The sequence below is a fragment of the Hyperoodon ampullatus genome, assembly GCF_949752795.1.
Source record: "Hyperoodon ampullatus genome assembly, chromosome: 8".
Classification (NCBI taxonomy): Eukaryota; Metazoa; Chordata; class Mammalia; order Artiodactyla; family Ziphiidae; genus Hyperoodon; species Hyperoodon ampullatus.
Genome location: NC_136921.1, coordinates 58,964,218 through 58,983,770, shown reverse-complemented (window position 1 = coordinate 58,983,770; position 19,553 = coordinate 58,964,218). Strand labels below are relative to the sequence as shown.

The 19,553-nt window shown below is 35.2% G+C and overlaps 1 protein-coding gene across 1 annotated transcript in view; it reads left to right on the top strand.

The window, feature by feature from the left end:
- The window catches only part of LRP1B (LDL receptor related protein 1B), a gene marked incomplete at both ends in the record, with an annotated part of 1,860,945 nt that overhangs the window by 883,948 nt on the left and 957,444 nt on the right, over nt 1–19,553 (top strand). Inside the window, one exon of the mRNA XM_079710778.1 lies at nt 2,065–2,322. Coding sequence (XP_079566904.1) covers nt 2,065–2,322 — 258 coding nt within the window. The remainder of the gene's footprint in view (nt 1–2,064; nt 2,323–19,553) is intronic.

The window sequence follows — 19,553 nt, the reverse complement described above, 5'->3', positions numbered from 1 at the left end:
AGAATCCTATGGCTTGATTGAAGTAATTTCTTAGGAATAAAAATTCAAATACTCATGGAAGGCCTTGGGATGTATTTCAGAGTTGACATTTTAGGCCTGTGAGGGAAGACCCAAAATCATCTTCGTTGGAGAGCTCTTCTATTTGAAATATACACAAGGAGCCTGATATTCCTACTTCCCCAAGAAATGATGAAGACCATTAAATAATGTGTTCAAAATGTTAGATGTTTAATTATATTAGCCATAGTATGTACATTTGCTTTTCTCCTACCATTACAATGCTCAATATCAGTGTCTTGAATGATCTGATAATGTTTATGAAATTTTCTGAAGAGACAGTATTTCTCTGGATTCCATCCATAGGTTAAGAAATCCAAATTACTTTGTAATTACTTTGTAATGTTTCACAGAATGTTTCTAACAAACTCTACTGTGTAAGAGTTCCATGTGTCCTTTGGACTTATTCAGAAAATTTGTAGTGAATGACTAATAGGTTCCAGACTTTTTATAGATGCTAGAGATAACATTAGCAGAAGTAGAAAAATACACCAGAGAAATAAATAAGATATATACAATGTATGGTAGTGATAAGTGAAAAATAAACTCGGGAAGGTGTACCGAGAGTGTAGGGGCTTGTAGTTTTTTACAAGATAAAGTGGTAAGAAAAGTCCTTACCAGAATGGTGACATCCAAATAACACCCAAAAGAAGGTCAGCATGTCAAGTCAGCCATCCTGAAATATGATGATTATTCTAGGAAGAAGGAAGAGCCTCTGAGATGTCAGCTTACTTGGCTTGTTCACAGAACAATATGAAGACCAGTATGTGTGGAACAAGATAAACAAGGGTGGGGGTAGTAAGGAAATGAAGGAAACGAGGTCAAAGAGTAATGAGAATACACATCAGGTAGGGCTTTATAAACCATTTTAAAGGCTTTGACTCTCCCTCTGATTGAAATGAGAACCCTTTGAGGAACTGGGCAGAAGACTTGCTTGATCTGCCTTAACATTTTAAGAATATGACTGGCTATTGTGTTACCATAGACTCAGGAAGAGGAGGGCATAGATGGAGACAGAGAAACCAGTTGGAAGACAGTTGTAATGATCTGGTTGAGATGTGATGGCAGCTTGGGGCAGGATGGTAGTAGGAGTCACTGATGTGTTTGACGTCAGAGTCAAAGAGATTTGTTGACACGACAGATGTAAGGCAGCAAAAAGGAGAAGTTGGAGGTTTCCAAATTTTCCCTATTCCCTAGTTAGCACAAAAGCTACTCTGAATATGATTATAGAGCTAAACCCTTTCAACGCTAATTTTACATGGACTTTTACCGTTAATTTTATATGTTAAAGGTATTGTGATTCTGGTCAATTAGTATGTATTTACCAAAAACTCACCAATCCTAGCACAAGCAAAGATGCATTGTTCCAAAAAGTGGTAGTGAACAAGTTTCTTTTCCCTCGAGAATCTTATTTTCCTGACTGTAGAGAAGAAATGTGAAAGGAACTGGTTCAGTGACCAATATCTAGTCACTAAGGAAATGTGTGATTGTTTGGCTCCAGGGTTCAGTCAGGGAGTCAATGAGCCTGAGGTCACAGGTGCTCTTTGTATGAGGCTGTGAGCTTTGCATGTTCCACTCCAGAGAATCTATTTCTGACCTCATACATCCACTTCAAAAAAGCGTGCCCTTGCTCACAAGGGAAGTCTATAACACTGTATGGAGAGGTCAATCCAGATCCATCATCATTGCTAGAAAAACAACTCACAGCATTTCCTTTATTTACCAACAGTGAAAGCAAATAGCATTGTCCTCATATTTAGACAACACATTATGCCTAAGGAAATCAAGAATACAAATGCTCAGTGGACTATGTTGTCCTTAAAGAAATGAAGTGATATAGTTACTGAAGCATATACAGGTTACTAAAAAATAATTTTGGCAAGCAATTTTTAAAATTGTAAAGATGCATTAAAAATATAGGAATAACTTTTAATAAGGAATGCCAAATTATTTCTTAAAAAGTGATTCTTTTACTGAACTCACTTTCCTCTTTCTGTTTTATTCCAGAACCTACAGATTGGCCACCTTTGCTGTTAATTGCAAATTCTGAAACAATTGAGGTTTTCTATCTTAATGGAAGTAAAATGGCAACCCTGAGCTCAGTCAATGGAAATGAAATTCATACTCTGGATTTTATTTACAATGAAGATATGATTTGTTGGATTGAATCGAGAGAATCTTCAAATCAGCTCAAATGTATCCAGATAACAAAAACAGGAAGATTAACAGATGAATGGACAATCAGTATTCTTCAATCCTTTCACAGTGAGTTTTGATTTATATTATATGCCACCCTTTAAGGATTTCATTTGCAGACCAGTAGACAGGATTCTTAGATTTTCTAGCATAGCTAATGGCTTTTGCAAAGCTATATATACAAATATGAATGCACTTAAATAAGTGTATTCCTTACGTGTTTTCCATATACACACATATACACATAGAATTGCACTGTTTATGTAAGCAGTACATTGAAGGGTTACTTTTAATTCTTTCTTTAATGATTATTGCAGTATCACCTAGATGAGAACTGTGATTTTTCACTGAATGATAGTTCACAATGTGATAGTGAAGGTGGGATTAAAAAACAACAACCACAACAAAAAACAAGAAACAGATTTGATAATTATAAGCTCATCAACTGTAGTGTTTGTTAAAATACCTTGAAAACTATTAGTTTTATGCTAATTGGTAACAACTACCTGTGTTTGTTGACTTTTTTCCTAGTAACTCAGAGTCTTTATATATCTTCTTCCTAAAGAGTAATTTGTAATTTGTGATTCACTTGATTTCTCATGTCAGAAATTCACAAACTATTAACTGTCTTTCTCTTTCTGTATATCACATTGTCACATGCACATACATCCACCCCCTCACTATTCTGCTCTCTACCCCTCCCACATGAGAGTATAAAAATTTATTTGTGCTTGCCTGGGGAAACGGTATGCATGAGAATTTCAAGATGTATTCATTTATTTTATGATTCACAGAAAAAACTTATTCTTACAAATGCTACTAATATAAAACTTGGTAGAGAAATGAAGGAAATGTACAATCAAGTTAAGAAGAAAAAAAAGAGTGCTGTGATAGAATAAATTTAGTTTTCAGATGTTGAGTGTTTGGTGATTTGAATTCAATAATCATATTTTATTGATGTTTGTGATGTACAGTTTCAGGGACTGGTTATTGATCCTTATTAAATGTAAGAAAAGAGTACTATGTAATGTTTGATAATTATGATTAGATTGAATAAAAACAGTGGCAAAGATTGTAAGAAAAATGGAATATGAAGTGAACAGAAGTAAATGTTTAACAAATAGAATCCAACATTTTGAAAATTTTCTTAACATAAATAAAACAATTTATAAGGTCATTTATTGTGACAGTGGACCAAAAATGCCTAGTGAAAACAGTGGACACTATCTATTTCAAGGATTCCATGGAGAAATGATAATTCATAATAAACAGTAAATAACTATTGGTAGTAGCATAAAGAATGTTTCTATGTGATTTGAATATTTCAGACATGGGCTCAGCCAGCAGTTGAAAATCATTTGATCAAAAGACTCTGGTTTCTGCCATGTTAGTGATTACCTTAACTAATCCAAATGTATTTGTCCCTAGCAGATGGAATACTGGCAGTCAAATAGGTAGAATATTCACTAGGTAATCAGGTAAAATTATTTTCCAAGGTTGCTTAAGCAACTTTTTTTCTACATTTAATATGCCCTAATAATAGTAGTAATCCTTTCTTTAATATGTATTTTTAAACAACTTTAATAGTACATCTCAGATTGGTCAAGCAACTCTACATTAGCATATTTGTAGAAAATAATTCAGAACTTAGATTTCATGTGATTTATAAACGATTCTTTACAAATCTAGAAAAATAGAGATTGATTTTGTTAGTTCACTAAAATGAAGAACAGACATTCATTTTGAACTATACAAAATTAATGCAATGGAAACATCTTAATTAGAATAAATAGTTGTAATGAAGTCGGATTTAAGCCATGCAATTCCAGTCACTTTAGAAAGAAGTGATTAAATGTGTGGAAGTAATGCAGAGATGGGAGTGGGACAGAGGTGTGAGCTGGGCTGGGCTCCTCTATCATTGCTTGTAAGCCATGTATTTTATCAACATGTCACAGAACAGCTTCCAATGGGCTCTGCATTCACCATGACAATTTGTGAGTTGATAATGAAGTTTGAATATTCTTTGCATATGTAATTACTTAAAATCTCTGTTGTACCATATAACCAAAAATAATGAACTGATGGGAGTATGCCTGAATACCTGTCACTAGCCACTATTCCAGAGATTATCTCTTTAGGTTTTCCTCCTTCATTATCTCTGAATTTACCTGAAGAAAACACTCTTTTTTGGAAAAAAATAAAACTTTTATTTTTCAAAGTATTACTATGAGGAGAGTCATTACAGGTCAAACCGACTTGAATTTAAAATGTACATAATATTTTAGTAAATATCTTATTACAATATTAAAATTTTTATTCCATATCTCATCTCACTGGATACCCACCACATCTCTGTGGAGTATGCAGGAGAGATACTCTTCCCATTTTATAATAGACACAATTTTAACTACAGAACTAAGATGTGGTAGGCAATACTGAATGGCTAAAAAGAAGGCAGAGATAGGACATTTAAATCCTATGTTCTTTCTTCTACATTAACAAAGGCAAATACAGGTCCCTTCAAAGAATTTCCCAAGTCTAGCACAAATAATCATATCTACAACTTATTAAATGCACTAAAAGACTACATGCGATAGGGAGGCATTATTAGTCCCCTTATGCTGAAGGGAAAAATCGAGACTCTGAATTTGGGCCAGACTTCTTAGCCGTCGCTACACCACACTGCCCCAGGGGTCTCAACTTTTGTTTTTCATTTCAGACAGCCAAAACAATCAGGTGCACTAACATTAGTAACAGTGGCTCACGAAGACAGTGTCTACCTGGGAGAGAGGTATAAGAATCTTGGAAGGGGGTGGACAAGATGAGTTGTCCCAAGGCCATGTCATTTGAAAAGGCCCAAAACATGATTCTGATATGGCCACCTAGGGAGGCCTACCTTTAATCCTGAGAATCATGTCTAAGCAATATTGTGAGAGAATGAGGAAGACTGATAATAAGGTGCTCAATAAACTATATTGACAAAAGGAACATTGGGGAAAATGCTAGGGATTATATTTTGAATTGAATTCATTCTTCTTTATAAAGATACTTGATATTTATTAGCTAGTATTTTTGCCTGAAAGTTACAAAATACTAGATTTTGAAGAAAACTTTGGAATTAAGTGTTTTGTAAGCAAAATTTGTTCTCCAGGGATTCACATAAAGTACATTTATGGCAACTAATTATTTCTCCCAAGTTTTTCTTGGGGAGTTCTGTGGTAGGAACACAGATACCTAAACTCAGCAAAAATGATGGGATTCCTAACAGTAGTGATGCTCAGCTATTTTCCTCAGGACAAAGTGCACAAAGATGATTGAGACAGATAAGATTATATTCTGGGTGTATCCCTTATCAAGGAAGATGATTCAGGACCAATTGTTCTCTTCCAGGTATATAGTAGACACTTTCATTCTGTTTTTATGTATATTCAGTATTCTGCAAAATTTGAGTATCACTATTAGGATTCTAATTTAGACTTAACCAGCTTGTCTTCATCCATTCATGGGCTCAGTTACAGACTAGCAGAGTGTGCCAGGCCAAAAACTATAAAGGATTGCTTATTCTTTATACACTTTGCTTCTGAATTATCCCCATTCACTGGCTTTTATCTTTCTTTTATTTGGTCTGTTTCGATATCAACTTAACTCATTTTCCATTTGAACCTCTGCCTTGATCCTTGATTGGATAATTTTTGGATTCACTTTACCCATGTCTTTTCTCAATCCTACTTCTTTCTCTTGAGTTAGCAATTCTCTAATAATGATATAATATTAATAGATGACATTTACTGAATGTTTATTTTGTGCATTAATAATTATACAATATACCTCTCCACTATCACAAAAATTATATATGTATACTGTATAAAATAGTTTATAGATAAGACAATGAGCTTAAATCAATGAAATACTTTTTTAATTTAAAGGAAACCTTGACCTCTTAATCTCAATTGATACTGAGTAATGGCCTTTCTTAATTGTGCAATATTCCCTATTTGCTTCTACCCAGCCTAGGAATTTCATAGCCTTCAGTGCTTCACAAGCATCCTCCATCAAGTTATGACTGGACAAAAATGACCAGGCTGTGTCCCTACTGTACATACAAGCATAGCAAGCATAGTCTTGGGACAAAATAATCAACCTGTAAGTGTAGAAATGCTAGATTCAAATAGTGTCAGCTCACAGTGAGTCTGCACTTTAGAAGATGATCATGGAACTTTGCAGCAACATCCTAAGATTACACAGTATCACAGAATGGTATAATCATCATAGAAACTTGGCATGCAGTATTTAAGCATGTGACTTGTAAATAAAGTATTTTTATGACATTTCCTCTGCAATTATTTTTCTCCATCTGATTGGAGAAAAGTCATTCACATTGTTTTAATTTGGCTTTATATGATTACTAGTGAAGTTGTCCACTCCATTGTGGACTTACATGTTCACATCAATCTCGACAAATCTGCTTGAGTGATCATAATGCTCCATTGTTTAAAATTAAAATACAAAATATTCAGTGGCTTCCCATTTATCTAAGGAAAATTGAAACTTCATTTTATGGCTTCTCTGCAGGCCTCTACCTTGCCTCTCCCCACTCAAATCACATGTTCCACCTAAAAAAAAATACTAGCACTTCCTTTAATGCACTTTTTTTTCTCATTTCCATGTGTGTTTGTATATGCTGGTTCTTCACCATAGGGCATAGTTGTCATTTCCTATAATCAAGTGTCTCTTACTCATGTTTTAAGGTATAATGTCCTTTCCAAAATTTTTCTTTTGAGCTTAGCAGCCCTTCCTATGTGATCCTGGGACATCATAGTACAAATGCATTATATTTTAATTGTGTGTTTACCTGCCAGATTCCCAAATAAAGGGTAACTACTTTAAGTTTAGGATGTGTGTTTTATTCATCTTTGAATCAGATTTCAGCAAAACACCTGTCTGTTCTAGAATAAACATAGGTAACAAGTAAAGGATGAGGGTGGAGAATTAGACGGGAGAAGGGTAAGACCAGCTTCTGGAGAGACCTTGCCAAATCACTACTAGAGACATGGAGAAAACCAGTCTGCATTATGGCTAAGTAAGATCTTTTCTGTGTCTAGATAATAGCCTCACATGTTAATATTGGTGTCCTTGAGATACAAGTCTGTTCAGCAACTATTGGCTTTTATTTGGGTTCAATCCTGACTTCCCCAGGGTCAGTAAATTTGCCTATAGATTCATTTTGGAACCTAACCTCGATGACAATGGAAAAAACTTGATCCAGATCTGTTTGAGTCTCCCCACCTACCAAGCAGTTGTAATTAAACATTATTGGAGCCAAAGGTCTTAAAATAGAGGTCAATTAATTCTTAGCACAGGAATAAAATAGAACAACACATCTTGTAATCTTAACCTTTCTTCTCCCCTCAGTCTGATTAGACATTTTCTTAAGAAGGAGGTTCTACTATCTTATATTTAGGTCCTTAGATGCATAAAACAGTAGATGTGCTTCCCATCTCAATTCTGTATACTTAGTTATTATCAAGACCCCAAATATTTTTGGGGTAAGAAGTAAAAAGCAAAGTCAGGATATTCTTTGTATCTCTCAACCTCTGAGAAGCCCTGTTAGTTACCTCCAACCTAGAAATATATGCATTTAATTCTTTGTGAGAGATGAAGTATATTCAGCAATTAATCAATTTTGGTTTTAGCATTTCATTAGAGAAAGTTCAAAAATTGGTCAGCTCTGAGCTCAGGAGAAGAGGAAATGGTGTTGACCATCCTAATCTTATAAATTAGTGAGATTTTTTATTAAATAAAATGAAAATGAGAGACATAAAAGGAAATGAAAGAAAATAAAAGAATATTTTCTGATCTAGATTTCCCACTCCAAAAAAAAAAGTCCTGGTGTTGTTGTTGTTTTAGCTGTGTAGAATCCAGACTTTTTGATCAACATATTTTGTGGACATCTAAATTTTGCACAGAAATCGTGGCTATAGAAACTAGTCTTATATTATTCCCTAAGAAACATCTGAGAAGAATCCAAAACACATCATCCATATAAGAAGGATATTATAAGTATTTATTCTCAGAGATACATTAACTGCTGTTTGATAAGCAACTGAATGTTTTGTTAAGCTCTTTATACTTCTTAAAAGTTCCTCATCTTTTATTTAGCATATTTATATGGAAACATAAAAATGACTTTTTCTGAGACATGGCTGCTGTGTGTGTGTGTGCATGCATGTGTAGCTAGTTATTACAACACATGCTTGCTGGGATCTGGAATTTTAACAAAGTGATCAGACCATCCACTGAGAACTCAAAAAAATAAAAGACAGTTAAAATTAGCAAAGATTTTGATCTGAGGACATATTTCCAGAGAATTTTTTAAATTCTCCTGATCATATGCTCAATGTTGTAGGCATTGTATTAAATTATTTGTTAATTTTTTATATTAACATTACATAAATTTATACTTTGGAATAAGTAACCTGGTCTAATTGACAATCAGTACAAAACCATAAAATGCCATCCCGAATGCCTAGAAAAGAAAAAAAAAATTTTTAAAAGTCTGCGTACTCTGATACTCTACAAATTGGTCTTTATTGTTAATTCAGTTGCCAGGCTGGAAATAATTCAATTATTATCTTATTGTCATTTGGCGACATACTTGATATTAACTGAAGCAGAACTTAGAGATGTGCTAGGCTTCAATTGTTCATATTCATTTTTTCTATGAATTTGATAAAGTATATTTCACACACACACTAAATATAAATATACTCCCCTCCAAATTTTTCTCTTTGCCATGTAGAACTTTTAAATCATTATTCTCATAGTATGCTTTGTCTAGATCCACATTTCTGTTTGTTTTATTAATGAATTTTAATTATCACATTTCTGTTTATTTTATTAACGGATTTTAATTATCAAAGTGGAAATTTCTTCATGATCCCATTACAGCACCTTATACCAGGTAGAACATAATGTTTAGCTGTTTACTTTATCTACCAACCTGAAACTTGGAAAGTAAAATGCTCTTTTCATCGTGAATAACTCATGAAATATATTTGGAATCCATGATGTATACTCACTCAAACTGGTGTTTCTGTCTTGGTCAACTTTATCTTGGTAGAAGAGAGAAGGAAGTAAGGGAAGAAGAGAAAAGATATGGAAAAAAGAGAAATTATCACTTTTTTGGCAAGTAGACTAGTAAAATAATTTCTGACTTAATATGTATTTGATAATTTTTCACTTTAAATATAATACTGTCATAGTGTATTTTCCTTACTTTTATTTTGTTTTGCTTTTTCTTAAGGGATTTATGCCAAGTAAAGTGAGCATTATTTTCTCATATTTCTTGGCCATCAGAAGGTTTTAATCTTGTCAAGACATTTACAATATATTCGGAATTTATCAAATCTAAAGGCCATGAGCAGTAGGAGCCAAATTAAGCAACGTAATAAAACTGGCGTGTATAGGATTTCAGTTTTTTTCTTTTTTTTTTTTTTTTGCGGCACGCAGGCCCCTCACTGTTGTGGCCTCTCCCGTTGCAGAGCACAGGCTCTGGACGCGCAGGCTCAGCGGCCATGGCTCACGGGCCCAGCCGCTCCGCGGCATATGGGATACTCCCAGACCGGGGCACGAACACGTATCCCCCGCATCACCAGGCGGACTCTCAACCACTGCGCCACCAGGGAGGCCCAGGATTTCAGTTTTTGAATAAGATTCTTGTTTTCTTTTTTTTTTTAGGCTGTAATGTCCTGTGACTTACAGATTTGCTGTAACACTTGGCTTTGTATTTTCCTCACCGTGGTATTTGATATGAGTTGATATGGTCCTAGCTCTGTCATTAACTAGCTGTGGGACCTCAAACAAATAATTTTAAAATGAAATCACTTGTTCACACAACAGCTGGAATCCCTCCCAGATCTAAACATACTTTCCCCTTCCATTCCCTTCTGTTTGATATTCTTGTAATTTGCAGTATGCCTGTGTCTTTGTGTGCATGTGTGTCTACCTCTCATCTACTTTTTTTTTTCCTCTCACCTAATTACTCACAATAGGTATATTTTAATCATTGTATAGTACTATTCTCTAAGATATGTTCCTTGGCACACAAGTTTTCCTGGACATTCTTGGAAAGAATGAGTTTGTGGTCAAATGAGTTCAGAAAATTTTGCATCTGTATACCCTTATTGGAGATTTATATGTATATTAGTCTATTAAAGATTCTGAGGAGTCCTTCTGTAAAGTACCTATTTTAATTTGTTTAGCTCAGGATTTCCTTAATTTCTTTGAGTACTGAACATTTTATTGGTATTTTTCTGGGTATGTCTGTGAGTGCATTTCTATGGGTGCTTGTTTCTAATGACATGTTATGAATATGTTTATGTGTCTAATACATATTAATACTCTAAATATCTAGTGTTTTATATTATCCACTTTGAGAAATATTGTTTTAGAGGTCTTATGGAATATCACTCATATTGTATCCTCCTATCACTTTTTACTGTCTCTGGGGCTAAACCTGTAAGGTCGGTGTTTACAAGGAGATATAGAGAATTACCGTAATAACAGTTTTCTAGCTATCTCTTCCCAAGAACCCAACTACTTTTAGTTTATACCCAGAGGGTTATGAGAGTTATAGTATCCATATACCACAAGCCCTGAGACTGTGGTGACAAAACCAGAGACCATTTCAGAACTGGAGCTTAGAGGAATTAGTTATGCAGCAAAGATTTGATCATGTGTGAAATTCATGCCAGGAAAGAGCCTAGCTAAAAGATGACTGTAGTTGATAATGGTAACAAAGAGTGTGTTCTGGAACTAACTTAGAATTGCAGCCAGTGTCAAGTAATTCCAATTTAATTATAACAATTTTTCCATGAGCTGGATAAATGTATGGTGACAGAAACTCTTAATGGTAGAACAACAGTGTCAGATGATGAGATGGTCATGTAGATGGTGAATGATTTTTTAAATGATTATGAAGTATAAATCTAGATTAAAATATATGTATATTTTAAATATGTATATGTATATTAAAATATTCTGTAAGTCTTTGTCACCTTTTTTTTTGGCTGAGTTAGGTCTTTTTTTTTTTTAATTCTTTTTTTTTTTATTAGTTTCTGCTTTATAACAAAGTGAATCAGTCATACATATACATCTGTTCCCACATCCCTTCCCTCATGCATCTCCCTCCCTCCCACCCTCCCCATCCCACCCCTCCAGGCGGTCACAAAGCACCGAGCTGATCTCCCTGTGCTCTGCGGCTGCTTCCCACTAGCTATCTACCTTATGTTTGGTAGTGTATATATGTCCATGCCTCTCTTTCGCTTTGTCACAGCTTACCCTTCCCCCTCCCCATATCCTCAAGTCCATTCTCAAGTAGGTCTGTGTCTTTATTCCCGTTTTACCCCTAGGTTCTTCATGACATTTTTTTTTTTAAATTCCATATATATGTGTTAGCATACGGTATTTGTCTTTCTCTTTCTGACTTACTTCACTCTGTATGACAGACTCTAGGTCTATCCACCTCATTACAAATAGCTCAGTTTCGTTTCTTTTTATGGCTGAGTAATATTCCATTGTATATATGTGCCACATCTTCTTTATCCATTCATCCGATGATGGACACTTAGGTTGTTTCCAGCTCCGGGCTATTGTGAATAGAGCTGCAATGAACATTTTGGTACATGTCTCTTTTTGAATTATGGTTTTCTCAGGCTATATGCCTAGTAGAGGGATTGCTGGGTCATATGGTAGTTCTATTTTTAGTTTTTTAAGGAACCTCCATACTGTTCTCCATAGTGGCTGTACCAATTCACATTCCCACCAGCAGTGCAAGAGTGTTCCCTTTTCTCCACACCCTCTCCAGCATTTATTGTTTCTAGATTTCTTGATGATGGCCATTCTGACTCGTGTGAGATGATATCTCATTGTAGTTTTGATTTGCATTTCTCTAATGATTAATGATGTTGAGCATTCTTTCATGTTTGTTGGCAGTCTGTATATCTTCTTTGGAGAAATGCCTATTTAAGTCTTCTGCCCATTTTTGGATTGGGTTGTTTGTTTGTTTTTTTTTTTGCTATTGAGCTGCCTGAGCTGTTTATAAATTTTGGAGATTAATCCTTTGTCAGTTGCTTCATTTGCAAATATTTTCTCCCATTCTGAGGGTTGTCTTTTGGTCTTGTTTATGGTTTCCTTTGCTGTGCAAAAGCTTTGAAGTTTCATTAGGTCCCATTTGTTTACCTTTGTTTTTATTTCCATTTCTCTAGGAGGTGTGTCCAAAAGGATCTTGCTGTGATTTATGTCATAGAATGTTCTACCTATGTTTTCCTCTAAGAGTTTGATAGTTTCTGGCCTTACATTTAGGTCTTTAATCAATTTTGAGCTTATTTTTGTGTATGGTGTTAGGGAATGATCTAATCTCAAACTTTTACATGTCCCTGTCCAGTTTTCCCAGCACCACTTATTGAAGAGGCTGTCTTTTCTCCACTGTACATTCCTGCCTCCTTTATCAAAGATAAGTTGGCCATATGTTCGTGGGTTTATCTCTGGGCTTTCTATCCTGATCCACTGATCTATCTTTCTGTTTTTATGCCAGTACCACACTGTCTTAATTACTGTAGCTTTGTAGTATAGTCTGAAGCCAGGGAGCCTGCGTGCAGGCTTTCTCTGGTTGTGGCGAGTGGGAGCTACTCTTCATTGCGGTGCTCAGGCTTCTCATTGCGGTGGCTTCTCTTGTTATGGAGCACAGGCTCTAGGTGCGTGGGCTTCAGCAGTTGTAGCACGCATGCTCAGTAGTTGTGGCTTGCAGGCTCTAGATCGCAGACTCAGTAGTTGTCATGTACGGGCTTAGTTACTCCGCGGCAGGTGGGATCTTGCCAGATGAGGGATCGAACTCATGTCCCCTGCATTGGCAGGCAGATTCTTAACCACTGTGCCACCAGGGAAGTGCAGTCTTTGTCATCTTAATGACAACATTTACTTGGTAAAGTTATGTAAAGTCTCTTGACAACTTTTGTTGTTTTAATGTAAGAATTAATCTATATCATTTTAATCTCCCTGTTTTAAGGTATTAGTGAAGAGATCTATCTATCTATCAAGTACAATTATTCAGTCCAGTTTCACTAAGAAAAAGCAGGTCATTATACTGTATATCCAAAACTGAATGGTAGGGAAAGGCCTATGTACTACAATACTCAATCAACAATGAGAGTAATTTTCTAACAAATCTATGGTTTAAAACATGTCTGACAAATGTACTAGAGCATACATAAGAATAACAAAAGAAACATTACTTTTTTGTGTGTGATGGTCATAAGAATAACATTATTATTCTTATAACCAAAGAAGATTCTATTTAAAATTTTTATGTGTTGTTGGGAGATTCTATTTTGTTTATTGAAAATAACAACAACAGCAACACAAACCTTGTGGCTTGATAGAACAGTTCAGCTTGTCTGAACTGGTCAGAATAACTTAGTATCCATATGAAACACCTCACTTGGCCTTAAGACTTAGTTTGGTTGTTTGTGTTATTTAAAAATATTTTGTTAACTTTTTTGGAGTCATGAGAGGTGAATGAATTCAAAATTATTATAAAATTTTAGAGCTTTAAGGATTTGATTTGTAAGAAGGGTATAACTTGAGTAAATTAGAACTATCATGGTTACTGCTACAAAAATTTTGAAATTGAAGGAGTACATTATAATTGTGATTACTTATGCAAAACGCCATTGGCAATTACATCAGTTATTTAGATAATTTGTGCCAAAAAATGTTTGTTCCTAAAATGAAGATAATTGAGACAACATGTTCCTAATGTATGAAGTATGCAAATGATCAGCTCAGTGTTACATTCTATTCTATATGTTTAGTCTGAGCTTTTGTTTCTGAGACTCTCAGTTAATGTCGTTCTTCCTATGTCCATGGGATGATATTCACACAATATACATGGAGTATCACAGTAATTATTTTGATAAATTCAAGCTGAATCATTTGTGTTTTTCAAATTTATTCTCTTGAATTATGGGAATTTAATTATTTTTTGTACTTCATATTGAATATTGTACCTGATTTATTTCTAATCACATTATATAATATTAAAAGTATTGAAAGATGACTCTAGTCATATACATATATATATATATACATACAACAAATACTTAACTTTATTAGAGCTTTTTGTCGAGCCTTTAACAAGACATGACTTTAAGATTAATAATATTGATATTTTGACATGCTCATAGATCAAGTGACATTAATATGTGAAAACCAAAGTTTTAAAATATGTATATTTTTCAATTCAAAATTGTACCTAAGATAAGATGGGGGTTGAGCTATTATGTAATGTATATGCCTTATATACACCTCTTCAATTCTTATATACACCTCTTAAATTCTTATAAATATGAGTTATTTCAGAATTTACTGTTGCAGTTATTTAATTTAGTGTATGTGGATTTCAATATGAGTTAAATATTCTATAGTTCTGAATGCTGTGAACTGTATCTTTCACCCCAAAATTCATATGTTGCCTCCCTAATCCCCAATATCATGAGATTTGGAGGTAGGGCTTTTGAGAGAGATTTAGGTTAAAGTCATGGTAGTGTAGAGCTCCTATGATGTGATTAATACCCTTGTAAGAATAAGACATGGCCAGAGATCTCTCTCTCTCTTCCATGTGAGGTTACACCAGAAGGTGGCTACCTGAACCATGAAGAGTCCTCACCAGACATAGAATCTGCTGGTACCTTGATCTTGGACTTCTCAGCCTCCCAAGCTGTGGGAAACAGATGTTTTTGTTTAAGACACCCAGTTTATGGTATTTTGTTATAGCCTGAACTGACAGGCTGTTATATTTAAAATGAAAAGAGAAGACATTCTTCTTTCATTCTAAAAATATAAGTATATTTCTTTCCTAATGTACCCATCTAGAGTGTCATGGGACAAATCCCCAGAAAAATAACACTCTGCCTCCATTTGTATAAATCTTAGGTTAGCTGTAGAATAAAATGTCTGAGGTGGAGAACTGTAAACTCATTGTTGCTGGACTAGCTTAAATCCTCATTTCTTCTGTGTCATTCCTCAATTCAGAAATGCCCTAATACCTTTCAGGATGCCTCAGTGTGACTCCTAGAAATAATTTCCACTCATGTCAAACAAATTAATCACCTGGTGACTGGTTTTGATCATTGGATTTGACTCTTAAAAAAGAAAAAGCAATCCAAAGGCATTAATTGATTTTTATTATGTATATGTCTCCACAGAACTCATACCATTTCATTACCATTATGCAATTGACCCTAACAGTACAGTAAGTTTAATATCTGAAATGTTTGCCAATAGCAAACATGGCTGAGGAAGCATCCTACAAATATTTGGTCTTTGGGCTTCTCAATTGATACTTCTTTTACCAGGCCCAGTGCAAGTGATAACATTGGTTTAACTGAACCTCTCTTTAATAACAGAATTAATCCACTAAAACTACATCAATAAACACTGTTATTCACTTATTGTACACTCGAACTCATACCTAGGGGAAACATTATTTTCTACTTGTGCTTTAGATTCTGGGTCTATAACTTGGGTAGGTTAAGAGATATGACAACTATGTATAATAAACAATAAAATATAGTATATATTATATAATATGTTATATAATAATTGAATAATATAAATATATAATAAGAATCAATTAAAATTCTGTTTTTTTAGAGACATGAATCAAAAGGTGAAAGGTAATCTAAAATAATCTAATATGTGCCAACAGAAGTAGTCTAGATAACTAGTAGTCCCAGAGACTAATCAGGGCCAAGGTGCCAGTAAATTCTTATTTAAAGGACAGGAATAAGAGCCACAAAGTTACATGACTCTGATGGTCATAAAATGATTCTTGGTATGAATAGAAAAAAAAGAAGGACTCTAGAAGTCAAGATGTGGCAGTTTTAATGCAAAAGTGGTTATGGTGCTATTTTATCCTCAGTACAACATTGTCTGTTCATTCTTCTGATCTTTGTTTTATTATCTCTTCTTAGTCACTCAGGATCACCAGTCATCATTATTCTTCCACACTGTTATATGACGTTCTCATCCCTCATACTACTGTTACACACCCTGGGTCTTCATACCTTCAGATTATTAACGGCCTAATTGCCCTTTCTTAAAATTACTCCTCCACATTAAATGATACCTCTCCTTCTTGTATACATCTTTCCTGGGTAAAGGATAGTGATTTGCCAAATTTGAGCTCACAGGTAAAATCAAGGAAAATACCACAGCTTATTAAATAACAGGGCTTCCCTGGTGGCGCAGTGGTTGAGAATCTGCCTGCTAATGCAGGGGACATGGGTTCGAGACCTGGTCTGGGAAGATCCCACATGCTGCGGAGCAACTAGGCCTGTGAGCCACAGTTACTGAGCCTGCACATCTGGAGCCTGTGCTCCACAACAAGAGAGGCTGCGATAGTGAGAGGCCCGTGCACTGCAATGAAGAGTGGTCCCCGCTTGCCACAACTAGAGAAAGCCCTCACACAGAAACGAAGACCCAACGCAGCCATAAATAAATAAAAATAATAAAAGAGTTTCAATTTCAACAGTCAGCTACTCTCACAAATTCCCACAATTAGAAAATGCAAACTTAAAAAAAAAAAAAGAATAAAGGAGCTGTGACTTAAGATGACTCCTACACTGACTGATGTCGAGGTGGAAGCACAGATTTTAGGCAAGAGGTTCTTGAGCAAAGGTTACTTGGAATAGAAGAGCCATATTGATTTGAAAATATTTATTGGACACTTACCATGGGCTAAACACAATTCTAGGCTTTGGTAATATAGCAGTGAACGAGCCATACAGTATCCCTGATCACATGCGGCTTATTCTAGTGTGGGGAGATGGTGAACTACTAAATAATTAATTAATTTTGATCGATATGACTGCTCCAAAAAAAAAAATTAAATGATGGCAGTGATATTGACTGGTGGGAATGAGTCATTGTGCCTGTTGGGGGATGTGGGGTTGGGGGGGCATGGTCTTCTCAATATCCACTGGTCAAGGGAGACCTTTCTGGGAACTAACATTTGAGCAAATACCTGAATAAGGGAAAGGGCAAAGCCATGTACATTCAGATACTCTTTTTTCTTGTACATCAGGTACAGAGGTCCTAAGGAGGAAGCTTTCTTTGCAATTCAAGAAAAATTAAGGATGTCAGTTTAGCTGGAGTAAAGTGAGCCAAGAAGATATGAGTTAAAAGGGAGGTTTAGAAGCCTTGTAAGCCACATTAAAGACTTTGAATTTTATGCTAGACATGAGGGAAGTCATTAGAGATTTTTCAGAAGAGGACTGATATTTTGGAAAACAAGAATACAGACTCAAAATTTAGAGAAAAACCTGTTGTTTACTAAAACTGTGCAGAAGAAACAATAACATAATGAAGTTGGTAGATCCCTGCACCTCATTTCCTGGGTGGCCTTCCTGGAAAATGTTACAGAGAGAAACACTCCGTAGAGTTTTGACTTAAAATTGAGCTACAGTTTAGTAAACTTAGGTATTTATAAAAATATCAGTGATGCTACCAAATGTAAAATAGAAAGCTAGTGGGAAGCAGCTGCATAGCACAGGGAGATCAGCTCGGTGCTTTGTGACCACATAGAAGCATGGGATAGGGAGGGTGGGAGGGAGGGAAATGCAAGAGGGAAGAGATATGGGAACATATGTATATGTATAACTGATTCACTTTGTTATAAAGCAGAAACACACACACACACACACACAAAATATCAGTGATGTACTTTTGAAAACATTCATACAGGAGAGTAAATCCCAAGAGTCCATCAGTTTGTTAGGACATGTCTTAGCCGGCAATCAAATGTAACATAGAACTCAGACTATAAAGAATGGTGTTTTCTTTTTTGCTGACATGATATAATTTTTGTTTTACAATGATCACTTTGGGTGCTCTGTGAAGATTGTTATAGTGCATCTAGGAGGGAAGCAGAGAGTCCAGTTAAATTATTGTACTATCCAGGGGAGAGAAGGTAATGTCTTGAGCAAGGAAAGTAAGAGCAGAGATGGAAAGAAGTGGACACTTTCAGATGAAGGCCTTAAGATTGCCTGATAGATTTAATATGGGGTGAAGTGGGAAGAGATAAAAATAGAATGAAGGATGAATCCATTTGAGTTACAGGTTCAAAATAATATTTTGCCTAGTGGGAAGAAGACATCTCTGTGTAAACTGTTTTTGTTGTTTGGTTATATTGAGAGAATAATAACACTGGAATATTTTCTAAGTACATCCACCATAGGAAATGATTGACTTGTAGCTTGAGATAGAGGAAGGAATTGAGAAATAGTGGAACAGGGAAGTTACAGATACTTGATACTGCTCACCATCCCATGTCAGAAACACCTCCTTTGTCTTTTTTCATAAAGACATATACATAGATTGTATGTAGAACTTTGTGACTACTCCTACCAAAAACTGATACTCACTTTGACTACATTTCATGTATTTAAGAAATTGGAACAGAGCTAGGAAGAGGCAAACTTTCCTTAAAGGTAAAGAAAAGGGCTCTGTAACATGCCACAGATTCTGTCCCTGATTGAGGGTGTACCTGCCCACCATACACCCAAATTGAACTTTTTTTTTTTTGCATTTTCAAAAGCAGCTTTACTGAAGTATAGTTTACATATCATAAAATTCATCCAGTTTAAGTATACAATTCAGTGCTTTTTAGTAAATTTACAAAGTTGTGCAGGCATCACTACAATTCAGTTTTTTTTAAGATTTTTAGAAATTTCATGTAATGTCTGAAACAGTTATATTAACATATTTCCATACAAATAACCCAAAGAAAGTTTAGTTGGGTTTTTTTGGTTTGTTTGTTTTTTTATACTGCAGGTTCTTATTAGTCATCAATCTTATACACATCAGTGTATACATGTTAATCCCAATCGCCCAATTCAGCACACCACCCCTCCCCACCCCACCACGGTTTTCCCCCCTTGGTGTCCATACGTTTGTTCTCTACATCTCTGACTCAACTTCTGCCCTGCAAACCGGTTCATCTGTAACATTATTCTAGGTTCCACATACGTGCATTAACATACAATATTTGTTTTTCTCTTTCTGACTGACTTCACTCTGTATGATGGTCTCTAGATTCATCCTCATCTCTGCAAATGACCCAATTTCATTCCTTTTTATGGCTCAGTAATACTCCACTGTGTGTATGTGCCACATCTTCTTTATCCATTCGTCTGTCCGTGGGCATTCAGATTGCTTCCATGACCTGGCTATTGTAAATAGTG